This window comes from Schistosoma haematobium, chromosome 4, assembly GCF_000699445.3.
Source record: "Schistosoma haematobium chromosome 4, whole genome shotgun sequence".
In the NCBI taxonomy this organism is placed as follows: Eukaryota; Metazoa; Platyhelminthes; class Trematoda; order Strigeidida; family Schistosomatidae; genus Schistosoma; species Schistosoma haematobium.
In genome coordinates, this window is record NC_067199.1 from 29,835,707 (window position 1) to 29,850,720 (window position 15,014).

The 15,014-nt window shown below is 37.5% G+C and overlaps 1 protein-coding gene across 2 annotated transcripts in view; it reads left to right on the forward strand.

Annotated features, from left to right (window-relative positions):
* RPS3 (40S ribosomal protein S3) overlaps positions 1-15,014 on the forward strand; it is a 45,932-nt gene that overhangs the window by 21,195 nt on the left and 9,723 nt on the right. The window contains exons 1-3 of one of the 2 annotated variants that reach the window (XM_051216165.1): positions 4,675-9,574; positions 11,659-12,265; positions 12,599-14,903. In XM_051216165.1, coding sequence (XP_051066728.1) covers positions 11,980-12,265; positions 12,599-14,903 — 2,591 coding nt within the window. In that variant the 5' untranslated portion in view covers positions 4,675-9,574; positions 11,659-11,979. Of the gene's footprint in view, positions 1-4,674; positions 9,575-11,658; positions 12,266-12,472; positions 14,904-15,014 lie in introns of those variants that run through there. The other variant, XM_051216164.1, reaches the window with a different exon arrangement.

Below are 15,014 nucleotides of genomic sequence, written 5' to 3' on the forward strand. Positions count from 1 at the left end.
CGTTTGTCTACCCCTTTGTAGTGCGTAGGTGTTGCTGGTATCATTTAACGAATAGAGATTGACACTGGTTAATGTTTATGATATCAAGTTCTACCCTCTACTGGTCTGACTCACTTAATACATTTATTGATTTATAACATTGCCTGCATCTAGCTTACGTCTATGGCATCCCTTCTAACTACTTTTTTTATCTATCCAACCAGTCAAAGGAGCGCTATATCATCAAGTGTGATTGTTCTAATAAAGGTGAAGATTGTTCGTGTGTCTTATGTTTCTTACGTGGTTTGTGCAACCTTGTGTTTTTGACATTTATAGCGCGATTTCTTATTTTTCGTAGGAAAATTCATATTCACTTTTAATTATAGACAGCATTCAAATACAATATATTATTTCAGACATACGGCACGGTAATTTGATTTTGTCACTCAAATTACTGGTTATCTGATTCGATTGAGGGGGCGATTAGCTGATAGTTTTATAGAACAGATAGATTATGGCTACTTGTGAAAACTCGTTAAAAATGAGTCTACGCGAATTTTACATGCGTTTTAAATTATTTATTACCTGAGTGTATTGTAGACAGTATCTTGTATGGTGGACTTCCGGATTGTTGTCATTTTGCGATATCGATTGATGACTCATTCGTGTGATGGTTCGACATTTATGCACTACTGAAACTCATCTGAATCATGATCGATTGTCTAATCAACGAAGAAGCGTACATGCTGGTCCAAAGTATCGTATCTGTTAAGAGTTTATGGCCTAAACTTTCATTTAATGGGTCATAGATCCGAACTCTGTTGAATGTAAAACAGTACCAATAGTTGAATAATAGTTTCCGTCGTCACAGCAATGTTGAGTTCATTGCACGAATCCTTACTTGAGTATGTAGTGTCAGTTATTATGCCAAGCCCATATACCTTATTCTAACTTTCGGACATCCCATCTATTCATTCTACTTGAGCCATACTTTGACCTTGTTATTTATTCGCTTATCAATCTAGACTGTTTTTTATATGAGCGTATATGTGTGTGCCCTTCTTATCCCATTAATCACATGTCTGTAGCTTTATTTTGTCTGCCTATAAATATTGAGTAATGCTTGACTAAAAGGGAGTTGGCATCCTAGCCATCTTCCCTGCGTGCCATTTTGCTTTGCTCTGTTTCATTCGCTTCATATACAAAATATATGTATTCTCAAGTCAATTCTCGTTATTCGACTTATTTAATTCCGTTATTGACTAACGCGATTTAAGTCGACGATTATATACGAGAATAGGCGATAACAAACATTCGTACGATCTAAATAGGAGTCAGATCCATCGGGCCACTAACAGTATTAAGTTGCATTGTCACTGCCCAGCTGTTCAAACATGATTTTGTAAAGTGGGATTCGAACGCGCAACTCAATAGCTATAAGCAATTCACTTCCAAGCTACCACTCCATGTGTTATATAATCTCAGACTTATTGTCCGACTGATTCGCTCACTAAGTTATATTTACCATATTCTTGTTTAAATATGTATTTGTGACCTCACCTTTACTTTATAAGGATAGTTTTCCCACTTAAATATACGTAAATTTATACCAGTATGTAATGTCAATTCTTCTTTTATTCTTTTTACTGTCTCGTCCCAAACTTTCGGCCTGAATTTAACTGGAGTATGTCTATCCTTTATTTTTAGTCTTATTTTTCGTTGTAAATTTAGTCTGCTATAAGTAGCATTGAAATAGAATGATGAATTCAATTCGTTCAGTTAATCATCTTATTTTTACTTTTTTTTAAATCTTCAAGAGAACCAGATGTGTGAAATTACTAACATAGTCTTCAGTGTTTTGGGTTCCACGAATTAAACATAACAATAGAATCAGGTTTTTCTAATTTATTATTTCATTTGACTGGGTTTGCATAACTGATTGATATTTGACACCTATCGTCACGACATTAATCAAATTACTGAGGAATTTATTATAAAAAGTATTGGTCCTCACTATGTAGGTTTTTTTACAGACTTATTCATTCTCAGAAAAAAATTATATGTAACTTGAACAAGATCATAATTAAGCTAAATAATCTAGTTACTTCATTTATTTGGGTGAAATGTCAGAAAAGCTTTATAAGCTATTTGGTTTTCGTCTAGATAGATACGTATAATTTAAGCAAACGGTTGTTTCGTAAAACGATACTTAATGTAAAGGCTTTTTCATCTTCCAAATCTTCTCCGTCAATTGTGACTGGATTGGTGCATGCTGTCTTGTATCGGAGAATCTTGCTTTTCTCTTTGTGTATGTTGAAATCTACTGCTGCTGAGGCTGCTGCTACACTGGCTGTCTTCTCCTGCATTTGCTGTTGCGTGTGCGATAGAAGAGCCAGATCATCTGCTATGTCTAGATCGTCCAGCTGCATCCTAGCTGTCCACTATATTCCATGCTTCCCTCAGATGTTGACGTCTTCATGATCCAGTCGATCACCAGGAGAAAGAGAAAGGGTGAGAGTAAGCAACCTTACCTGACACCGGTCTTTACCTCGAACGAGTCTGTCAATTGTCCTCCATGCACGATTTTGCAGTGTAATCCATCATAGGAATTCTGTATGATATTGACTATCTTCTGAGGCACCTCGTAGTGTCGAAGAAGCCTTCATAGTGTTGTCCTGTCCATGCTATTAAATGCTTTCTAGTAGTCAATGAAGTTGATGTAGAGTGATGAATTCCATTCAATTGATTGTTCCACAATGATCCTTACTTTTCCGATTTGGTCTGTACACGATCGATCCTTACGGAATCCTGCCTGTTGGTCTCGAAGTTGGGCGTCTACGAAGTTCTTCATCCTGTTTAACAATACCTTGTTGAAGACTTTTCCTGGTATTGGAGGAAGAGTGATGCCCGTGTAGTTATCACAGTTGCTGAGATTGCCTATCTTTGGTATTTTGATGATGTGTCCTTCTTTCCAGTCTGTTGGTACTTGTTCTTCATCCCAAATCTTGCTGAAGAGAATGTGGAGTATCCTTTCAGTTACTGCTACGTCTGCTTTCAGTGCCTCTGCTGGAATTTTGTCTGGTCCCGCTGCTCTGCCACTCTTGATTTGTCTGATGGCCATGCTGATCTCTTCAATTGTTGGTGGGTCAACATCGATTGGGAGGTCCGTGGGTGCTTCTTCGATGTTGGGTGGGTTCAGTGGGGCTGGTCGATTCAAGAGTTCTTTGAAGTGTCCTACCCACCTGTTTCTCTGGTTTTCGATGTTGGTGATTATCTTGCCATCCTTGCTTTTCACTGGTCGCTCCGGTTTACAGTGATTTCCAGAGAGTTTCTTTGTCGTGTCATACAGTTGTCTCATGTTTCCTTCTCTTGCAGCCTTTTCCTCCACACACTTACGTTTGTCGGTTCTGATATCCTTCTCCACCTGCTTGTCTACTTCTGTGTATTCAGCTTGTGGTTTGGCTTTCTCTGCTCTTGTTCGGCTGATATTGATTGCTGCCTTCTTGTTCCTCCTTTTCTGAATCTTATCCAGTGTATCAACAGTGATCCATTCCTTGTGATGGTGCTTCTTGTGTCCCAGAACCTCATGACATGTTGAATTGGTCGCCCCTTTTATCCCTTTCCAGTTGCTCTCCATAGTAGTTCTCTCTCCATTGAGTAGATCATGAAAGGCCTGGAACTTATTGCTGGGGACTGTCGTGAATTTGTTGTGTTTGTCAGTATCCCGAAGAAAAGCCGTATTATACTTTTGTGCTGTTGTCTGGTGCTTCTTGAGTTTCAATTTCATCTTGGCGACCAGCAAGTGATGGTCTGATGCTGTATCAACTCCGCTCTTGGTTCTCACATCCGCCATTGTCCCCTTGAATTTTTTGTTGATGCAGATATGGTCGATTTGGTTCTGCGTAGTGTGATCCGGTGAAGTCCACGTGATTTCGTGAATGCGTTTATGTGGGAATATAGTGTCGCCTATGACCAGTTTATTGAAAGCACATAGGTTTGCAAATCTCCCACCATTTTCGTTTCTTTCTCCCAGTCCGTGTCGTCCCATGATGTCTTCATATCCGGTGTTGTCCATTCCAACCTAGACATTTAGGTCTCCCATCAGAATGGTCAAGTCCTTTGTTGGGCACTTCTCGACGATTGACTGCAGCCTATCTTAGGATTGATCTTTAGCGTCTTCATTGTAGTCGTTGGTAGGCGCATAGCATTGGGTGATGTTCATTGAAATGCCTTCTTTCTTTGTTTTGAGGGGGGCTTTGATGATCTTTGGTCCATGAGATTCCCATCGTATAAGTGCATTTTGTGCTAGTTTTTATAGCATCAATGCAACTCCTTGTGTATGTGGAGCATTTTCTTCTTTGTGGCCGGAGTATAACAGGAGCTCTCCTGAAGTTAGTCGTTGTTGTCCAACTTGCGTCCAATGTATTTCACTGATCCCAAGCACCTCCAGGTTGTATCTCCTCATTTCTGCAGCAATTTGGAAGGCTCTCCCGGTGTCCCACATTGTACGAGCATCCCATGTACCTAAATAAATGGTTGCTCTGGTTGTCAGAAGGGGCATCGACCTCGTGACTTCTGAAGGAACTCGGCTTTCATCATGAGGCGTCATAACTCTTCTAAATGAAGACCTGACTCCCAGGGCAGAGTTTAAAAGGTGTGAATAATTTTTTCTGGTTAGCGTTTTTTAGCGAGTTAGTTTTCTATGGGATGGGGTCGCTAACCCCATACCCAACGCTCCTCTTTTATCCGGGCTTGGGACCGGCAGTAGCCTCAGAGGGGCTCCAGGAGGAGTTATCGAGAAGTGTGGGTGATTAAAATTTATGAAGTAATGGTACCTTTCCACTTAATAGAAAACCTAGTAAGGAAGCTGGTTTAGTCATGGGGGCTTTGTTGACTTAGGAGATAGGTAACAAGTGGTAATGTTGGCTCCGTATCTCTCTTTACCTCCACCATGTGTATCATAATTTCCTAGCGAGATAGCTAGGGGTTTTTTGATGTCTTCCTCTTGTATCCTTGAATATTTTAGTTGAACAGTAGACCGTTTGAATCTTGTTCATACAAAAATCGTAATAGTTTTTAGTCGATCCCCTATTGTCACCTATAGTCGTTTTTTATAGATTGGAGATCTGGACGACGAATCGTAGCACATGTTTCGTTTTGGTTGTGTACGCATGCCTATCGTTTGTTGGATGCTGTTACATCTTACACACCGATTTTTAATGTCTGAAATGTCTTCCACCAAATAGGCGACGGCCATCTCTGGAACCACAAAGCGAACGACTCTAGCTCACAGTAGTTTGTAGGATTAATTAATTGAAAGCAGTCCTGGATACTGTTTTTTTTTTCTCTCCCAATAGTTCTATGAATTGTGGCCTAGATATGGATCTCAACCTTTTTTTTAAAGCTTGTTTGATAGACCTGTGACTAACTAATTCGCTGACTGTCTAGGCATGTTGGGGAATCGTTTGTGGGGTTTGTAAGGACCGATATGTAGTAGGTCGAATAGCTAACTATCATTCGCAGCCTCAAATAGATTAAAAGCAGTTTCTAATCTGTTTCAACTTTGGACACAGTCAAGTTCTACGCCATGTCTTCCTGCTTCAAGTTAAGCTGTACTCACGCAGATCATATTTCAACTGACGATCGATGATGCTGATTTTTATGATACCCTATCTTCATTTCGCGAACCTGTTTGGACTTTGGCCATATTTCAGTATGCATATAACCTGTCTTGATTTCTGTAGTCATTTAGTTTTTCACCATGAATGGTTTGATGTTATCGAATATATCCCACTTACCACTACAGAATATAAAATAGCTAGGTTTAAGGTTAGTAGTTGTTGCTCGACATGATGTACATAAGCACTGACTAGATCATTAAAATAATGAATAAAGTTGCTCATGGTCTCTCAACGGCCTGCGTATATAGCCTCACACAATGTTTTGATGCTTATTAGTTTATTCAGGCCAACTATAAGTATAATAATGTGCGTAACACATATTATCTCATCTCTTAGATCACCATCCCATGGTTAGTTTAGCCACAGAAGGTAGGGTGCATGTACATCGTCGATGTGTGAGCAGTGTATATGCAGTTGTTAAACTTGGCCCCACATATGAGGAGATTTGAAGACTGTGTTCATTCATCGTTGTTGTCAAAAGACTGCTCGCATTCCGTGGTAACGCTGAGTTCACGCATTTTTATCAGTATTTGGTCGGTTCGTCACGTTTTTCCGCATATAGTTTCACAGGCCTCCGTTCTACTGATGTGGAGACTTGGTGGATAGACGAGGTGGTGATCAGTTTGTGACATGACGCCGAGGAATGGAAGACAGTTGTGTCGACATCTTTTGATTTTTAAGGACCCCTTGGATACAGTCACGAGGCAAACCCTAACTTGGGAACGGAAATGAGGAAGGCCGAAGGACACATTATGTCGGGAATTGGAAACAGACATCAAAAGGATGAATAGCAACTGGAAAAAATCCGGAAAGGATTGCCCTGGGCAGGGTTAGGTGGAGAGTGCTGGTGCGTGGCCTATGCTTCTTCATGAGCAGTACCAGGCGTAAGTAATTATGGTTTTATGCAGTCCCGAAAACTGTGTCCGCAGTGGCCTGGAACGTTAACTGAAATGAAATCCAGTACCGATTCTGGTGTAGTTCTCTTTCGCATTTCTCACAAATTATTTTAAACTAATGGAAATTACCTGCTTCTATTCAATCTTTGTTCTTTGATATTATTCTTATTTTTTACCACTTAATTTACCTTTCTGCGATGCTGTTATTTTGTCTTATATAACTCGTTTCCGTTTGCACTTTCAGAAATCCGTTTTATGTAATAAATAACGTAAAGAATCGTAAGGACGCCTCTGATTTCGATTTAATGTGTTCACACCCTAACAAGGGTTTTACTAAACTATAAAAAGATCCGTGTTTAAACATCGTAGATTAGCACGAAACGAACTGTTGTGCAGTACACTCGGTATTCGATAACTGATCAAATGTCATTTACTTCTACTTAACGGATGTCTTCAATCATGACAATTTGCTGGGAAGTCCAGTTTCTGAGTGCTTTGTCAATAGGATGTCGCAAGTAAGACTACTACTCAAATAAAAGAGAAATCAATTTATCCTTTCTACGTCTGGACTACTTTTGGAGAAATCTGACATTTTTCGCTAGTTATGCAAAACGTTGGTTCACTTAATGCTGTTTTATGCTTACAAAGCTTGGCCTTCATGAGTCGAGGTTGATTAGTGTTTTATCGTCGATGATTCCAAAGTTTTTTTTAAACCTGGTAGCAATATCGGTTACGTAATATAGGACTTTCTCAAAGTATGTTCAAGCATTAAATAGCATTATACGACCAGCAGTTCCATCCTCAAGACATTGTGACTGTTGTTTCCATCCCGTGTGATGCGTGATTTTTCAGGGTCTTACATATGAAGTACTAAACGGTCCTGCTAGGATTAGTTGAGAGGAACTTCACTGAATGAAGGGTCATCATAGTCTTCTAATGATTGCTGACACCGATTGGCAACACCGTGTTAGTAATCCTGAGGTCCAGGTACAATAACGATTATCCAGTCAGCGTCACTATCTTGAAACATTGACCTCGGTGTCTTGGATATGTGTTACGAATATCGTCGCTGTGACTTCCACAGCGTGCATCAATTATCGACTCTGGGACGGTTTGGAGAAAGTGGAGGTGGTCAGTCTATCATACGACTTTGTGGTTGTCATCTCTTAACCTGTCATGACTCTTGTCGGGGTCCTAGAAATGGCGCTAATCAGTGGCTTGAAATGCTAACAGACATTGTTCAAAATAGAAGTCAGTAGTGGTCCTACCATAGTTTACTTTTACATTCTCCATAAAACTGAAAGGAACTCTCCTAACTTAAAGAGGTCTTTCCGGGTTTTATTTTTACCTGGACTATACTTTTTAACACAATATTCTTGTTCACTTTTTCAACGTTACTCCCACTCCCTTCTTTATTTCTGCTCTATTTTATCTTTTTATTTGTGTTGCGTATAGGCTTTTGGTTTCCAGTTGTATCAGATTGTGTATCAAATAAAAATAAGTAAAATAACACGTGTGATCTAGAAACAAAACCATTGTTAATTGGGGTGAAGTTTTATATTCTTGTTTGCCGTAAGTAAGGATGGATGCTTTTTGAATACGTCTCGCACGACTGCTCTTACTCTTACTTTCGTCATAATCTTTTCCTACTATTTTTACCTGATATTCCGTTCTATGTGGCTCCTCTTTTTCCTATATTTAAGTAAGCTAGAAAAGCACTGTATTCTCAAACAAATCCCATCGATGTTTTAATAACTTGTGAGACGCGAGATGTTAGACTATTTAGTGGGTATAAACCATGAATATCTTTTCTTCATAGCGATCGTTTTGTTTTTCAGATATCCATACGTGGTCACATTATTTACATACTTATAATCTGCTTTTGTGTTGCTGATGAACAATTGTTAGAGTACCCCTAAGTTGGATGTAACACTCCATTCCATCATCACGAGATCATAGGGAATAAATAAATAGGTACAGACCAGTTGGTACGTCACATAAAATAAAAGCAACCAGGAAGTTTACCAAGTATAACAAGAATAGAGTAACCTGGACGAGTGATTTTGATATGTTAACTGTTTCCGGCCAATCAGGAGGTGGGAATGACAGGTGGATGACTTATTGTGATGTGTTTAGGATTTTCCTATGATTGCTGTTGCTAGTTTGTGTTGGAAACCCTAACATTAATTGCTAATTCTATTTCGGTGTATGTGCCATAACATTTCTCGTTTCTCATCAGTCCGGCTGTATACTTTAGGTTAACCACGTAGATACCTGGAGTCTCAACTAAATATACCTCTTTACTGTCAAGACTTGTGTAGTTTTTTCTATAGTTGAACCAGCGTATTTCGAAAACTATCAAATGGCACGTAGTGTAACGTAGAAATCGTCGCATCAACGAGAACAAGATGGTTTTCTTCAGTACGTTTCTTTCAGTGGTTAGTCCGTCAAAAGAATACATCGTCCTGCTTTTCGCGCACTTATTCTGAGGCTAATACGCTTACTGTATGTCATTATCCGATTTATATCTGTCCTCCTACGTTTATTATCTTATCGACTTTTTGACCAATCAGAATTAAAATATGTCATATGAACCGTTGATTCACGTTTTCTAGGCCACAAACAAGAAAATATCGATCGTTTGGTTTTTTCTAGTCTTTATTAGGTTTTAAACCAAGACTTAACCTATCCTGTCTTAAAATTCTGGTAACTTTCCAGGTCACATGTTTTGATTGGTTTATCGATTAGGTATATATTATTTATTCTAAATAATAAGTTTCTCCGGAAGTAGGGCGCTTCTCGAACCGTTGGAACGGTCCAAGTCTGTTGATAAGGTATCCTGTGTGTATATTCACTGTGATGCTTGCATTTACTGACAACAAACACATGTAAAAATTACTTGATATATTGCCAAACATCTACTTTCTGTAAACTGTTAGTTTTCTTCCAAATGTAGTCAATTACTACTTAAATGATTTAAAGATCTACGGGCTTATAATCGGAATAACATGCTTGTCGGTAAGTGTTAGTTTTTTCCGTAAGGATATCATTTTTGCGGTTTTACCACTGTTGTTATATCTCAGAAAATTTTCAGACATCTATAACTGCTGCCATGACCATCATACAAGGGTTGCCTAATTTTAATATCTTGAAGACAATGTACACAACAAATCTGGCTGTAAATTTTTCTTAGGTCTTCACACTTTTGTCATTCATGTTTAAGTAGACAGCTGTAAAATGTGTTTTCACATGTCAATACTGGGCTGTACTAATGTTTTTGGTACTGCGATGCACGGATTCTAGAATTTAAGTTATTTACAACTTATGGATTTCCTTTGGTCTATTTTCCATATTTATATAATTACTGATTCAGAAACGTCTAGTTTAGTTCATTATTCACAGAACATTTAGTATATACATGTTTTTTCCTAATATTCAACAATGGATCGATGAGGTTTCAAAAAGAATGGACAGTATTATGTGTACTTGATTTGTTTTGATATTGACTTTTACCTTTGGTTTTATTCTTCTCCTGGATCTTAGAATACCTTCGGCACCATCGATAACTTTATGGATAATATATTCACAATTTTTGTTCGGTCTTCAGACTATTCTTTGGGGTGTCAGTTCAGTAATAACTGAACTTAGTTTTTGGAAGATTACTCATTCAACCTTCTTTAAACTTCATAGACTAAAATCAGTTTATGGATTTTAACAATTTGTTAATTTTTCAGGACTTTCCAAACATCGATCCGAAGTAGACTTTATGGTAATGTTATTAAGAAGGAGAAATAGAAATTGGTTATTTTTGTTAGTGACTCGGGCTATAGAAATTCGTCTTCAGTCTTTATGATGCCCATTTAAAGCTTACTGCTGTTGTGAACGAAACACAGCTGGGGTCAACCAATGTATTTTGATACAAAGTTACAGAATATCTTGGTAAAATATGTGAACCGTACATTGAGTGACTTTTCTACAAATGTCTATCATTTGTCCTTCACATTTTGTATGATTCTTCCTATTCGCGATTCCTTTCCAATCCCTTCGATTTGATCTTCCCAGCCTTCTGCTGCCAGGGGTTCCACATCTGATTGGTATGCCCCAATTGGTGCCCCATTGTACCAATATTAACGTATTCAAATAAAGATGAATAAATAATAAATACATCTGATTGGTGTTACAAACTTATTTATTATTTAAACAAACATTGGTACAAGGAGGCATCAAATATATATGTGCCACATAAATCATTCAATTTGTGTGCGGGCTGGGATACTGCCCGTGTGGTCTTTCTTAGGGGTCCACACCAGCAGTCTTCGACCTAAAGGTCTGGTCCACAAGGCAGTGGAGCGACGTGAGGAGATACAGTCCCATGGTAGCCAGTGGCCAATAATTGGTTCATACTCCATTTGTTCCTTCAGGATGCTGGAGTCCATGTGGACCATTGGTTTGGAATGAGGTTTTTCAACTGCCCTAGGTGGACTCTCCATATCCACCAACCCGGTTAAAGCGCCGGACATTTGCTTTTCGTCCTCTCGATTTCGTAAACAACACTCCCGCCGCGAGAGTTCAGTGGGTGGGACTTCCCTGGAAGTAATTGTATGCACGTGGCCATGTGAGAGCATTTGAAGAGGGGGAACAGACTCCTCACTCTCGACTGTACCAGGGCATCTGGGAAATTTATGTCTGTCGACACAAATAGTATACACTACACTATGATGGTTGAACTTTTACAATAGAATTCTAATAGTGCATTAATTCGTATTGATGTTTTAGCGAACTTTACCCAATTTATCCCTGAGAACTTTAGTAATTTTAGTTGTAATAATACAGAAAAAACTCGTTATTTAACATCTTTCTCTTTCGTCTGTACATACTTGATAGGGTTTAGAAATCAAACAAAAATTTCTTACATAAGTAATGGAAAATTAGTGAATAATTTGAAGTCCGATTTTGTCTTTTTTCCATCTCATCTCCACCTTTCAGACCACTTGTAATGGGTTAGTTACAATCTATGTTAGTTCTGTCTTTAAGGGGTTTGAATTCTTGTAAATCGTTTAATATAAAAGTCTCAATATTCATTTTAAATATATTATTTTCAGAAAATAAGAGTTGAAAATTCTTCGACTGCATACGGAAACACAACTATTTCAGGTGGAGTAGATTCCAATACATGTAATGGTTTAAATAATTCTTCCTTATATATATCTGATACAAATTCAAGTAACCTAGTCCCAACATCATGTTTTACTTCGCATACAACAAATGAACTTCCATTCTCTTCAACAATTCCAGTTCTACCTTCTAGTTCTTTTATCACTGTAATTGCTTCTTCCAGCAGTAATTGTCCAAATATCTTACCTGGAACTATTCTACCTACCCATTTTTCTGCAGCATCAAGTATACCTATCGATTCTTCTCTTATGACGACTATTTCATCTCCGTTTTTGTCTTTTCCATTATCTCAAAGCTTATCATTACCACCGTTGTTTTCTAATACGTCGAATTTATCGCATGATTTTACCAATCCTCAGTTAACTATGCCTTTAAAACCTGATAATGTATTAACACCTGATTCATTCATGTCTGACACGAACTGTGATACAGTCGACAAACAGGAAGAGAAAGATGGTCCTATTTGTTATTGTTGTGGTGGTCCACCAACATGTGAAGAAGCCTTTCTTTTATGTAAGGACTGTGGCCTTAACGGTGAGTTAATATTTTGAATGATGATTATACTGTATGTTTATCGGTTTTGCTGTTAATGTTGTGTTTATATATATATATATATATATATATATATATATATATATATATATATATATATATATATATATTAGGAGTTTGGGATCCATTCCCACCAACTTTGACGTTAATCGTTAATAATCAATAATTTGAATTTAAATATTAATTCAGTCAATAAGTGAATTTGAGGATTAATTCAGTCTATACCATACATTAATTTAAATTTTTCATTATTTCGGTTCGTTATGAATAATAATGGCTTGTCAAAATCAAATTCTGTAATCGTATGTCCTCCAGTCAGTGTTCTAGAAGAGGAACATTCTACAAGTTCTACAGCTAAGAAATGTATTGGAGACGAAATTCCAATTTCAAGTACATTAACAGCATCAACTAGTGTTCAGAAGAGAGCTTACTGTTCAACTACTTTTATGTCTCTTCCTTCGAAAATTCATTTACCACACTTTGCTGGTTATGATCTTAGTTGTTCTAGTATTTTTGAGCATTCTCATGAAAAGAAGAAAAGTCGACTGGTAAACCCGACAAGTTTAGTCCCTTTACTTCGTTTTGACCACAAGCTGGTGCGTTCACATCCCCAAATTGATTATGTTAATTTATTTAGTGCTGGGAACCAGGTGAATGTGACTCCCTCCATAAATTACACTCATCAAAATATTAGATCTCGTTTTATGGCAGATAAACCTGATCAGTATGTTCAGGCTTTTTGTTCATCTACTAAACCTTACGTGTCATCCTCTAATTTTTCTGGGAATTCTGAACTTTCTTCCAATGTACCTTGGAGACCTGAGCCTTTCCCTTTGGATTATATATGTGGGGAGAACCTATTAAACACCTCATTTAGTTCGAGTGTTGGTTTGACTAAACCAACTAAGACTCCAGAGACGTCCACAATCGTTGTCTCAAAGCTTCCTGAGTCAGTCGATGTAATATTTCCAAACCCAAATGCTACACAAAGCTCATCTTCAGAATGTAACAGCTACGCTTCTGTATCGGCCCACACTTCTTGTAGTGATATAGTACAAGTGTCTGGAAATTATCCGTTACCATTTACACATTCGTCGACAAAGAGTTCAAAAGATTCTAAAAATGTCAGTCAAGTTGAGGAGGAAACTCAAAATAATCTAAAAACTACCGTTTTTAAGCATGAACCACGGAAACGCAAGTCACAAAATCACACTAGTACAGTAATGGTGGAAGTAAATACAACCGATCACACAAATTCGTCATTTTTCCATTCGAATAATAATATAATAACCAAATGTGATGCTAAAAGTACTTTAAACTCAGTTCAGGAACATCAATCTTCTTCCTGTGCGACGACTGTACTTACTCAACTAACTCATTCTTTAGGGTTTACGCCTAGTACTATCTGTGAACAATTATCTTATCCTTTCAGTCATGGTGTAATCACTCATGCCGCGTCGTCTGTTTTAAGTCGACCACAGTGTACGACAAATCACGCTCCACGTTCATCGAATGCAGTCCGAAGGTCAGTGGGTACATCACGCAGACCAATATTACCAAATCATCTACGGAAGTATCCAAACACTTTATTACTTAACACCAGGTTAGGTTTCAAATCTGTCTGTAATACAGCTGCAATACAATCAATTCATCACATCAGGTCAGATATCAAGCCTATACCCTACCATGATAGACCACCATTCACACAGTATCATCGACAAAATGTTTCCTCTACTATATATGAATCCTCTAGTAGGAAACAGGTCACTTCAATTTGTGAAAACAAACCACCAATTCTTAATTCTTTCATCATTGCTTCAAAAACTGGTATTGTTACCAGTACCAATACAAGTGTAATCACTCCATCTTTTAAAATAGACGTTTTACCAAACTATATTACTGCAAACCTTATTCCAACGAATCTAACGTATATGAATACGGTTTATTATTCATCTCCTGAAGAAGACTTCTTGTGGAAATCACAATTTTTCGGTAAGAAGAACGCTCAACAACTGATTTACACATTAATTTACTTATTTGCTAAATTACTTCACTTACGTAACAGTCATCAATTGCATCAGTTACGCTTTGGATTGAATAGTCAATTAAAAGTGGTTTATTTCAATGATAATAACGACGACGAGATCAATAACAATCAAATTAAACCGGACACTTCACATTTAACTCTGAAAGACGATCCAATAATGTCATCTAAAAAGTGTATAAATGATAAAAATGGAAATTCTGGCTTAATATATAGACCAGATCCAAGCTGTTCTTTACTCGCGAAATCAATCACTTCAATGTCTTCTTCATCTTCGTTATCATCACCAATACCAAGAACAACTGTGACGAATGTGTCTGATCAAAACATTCATTCATATTTCGATTATTTAGATGAGAATACACCACGAGATTATACAGTGAAACAAAATGCTAAATTACAGAATAAAATAAATCGTTATAGTAGTATTTTATTGCCTCGATCAGGTACAAACGAACAACAACTACTGACTACTACTAGTTCAGGAATCAATTTTATATTTGATCATAATTCATTGAATAATCATGAGCGTTGTATTGTTTGTTATCATGAATTTTATGTGTCCAAAAGACTTAGGTAAGTGATATATACTGTTTGTTCTAAATTTTTCATTTGCACAATCGATGAATTTATCACTGATCAGTTTTCGTCACTTTTCACTTGACGTTATACTACATCAATACATAC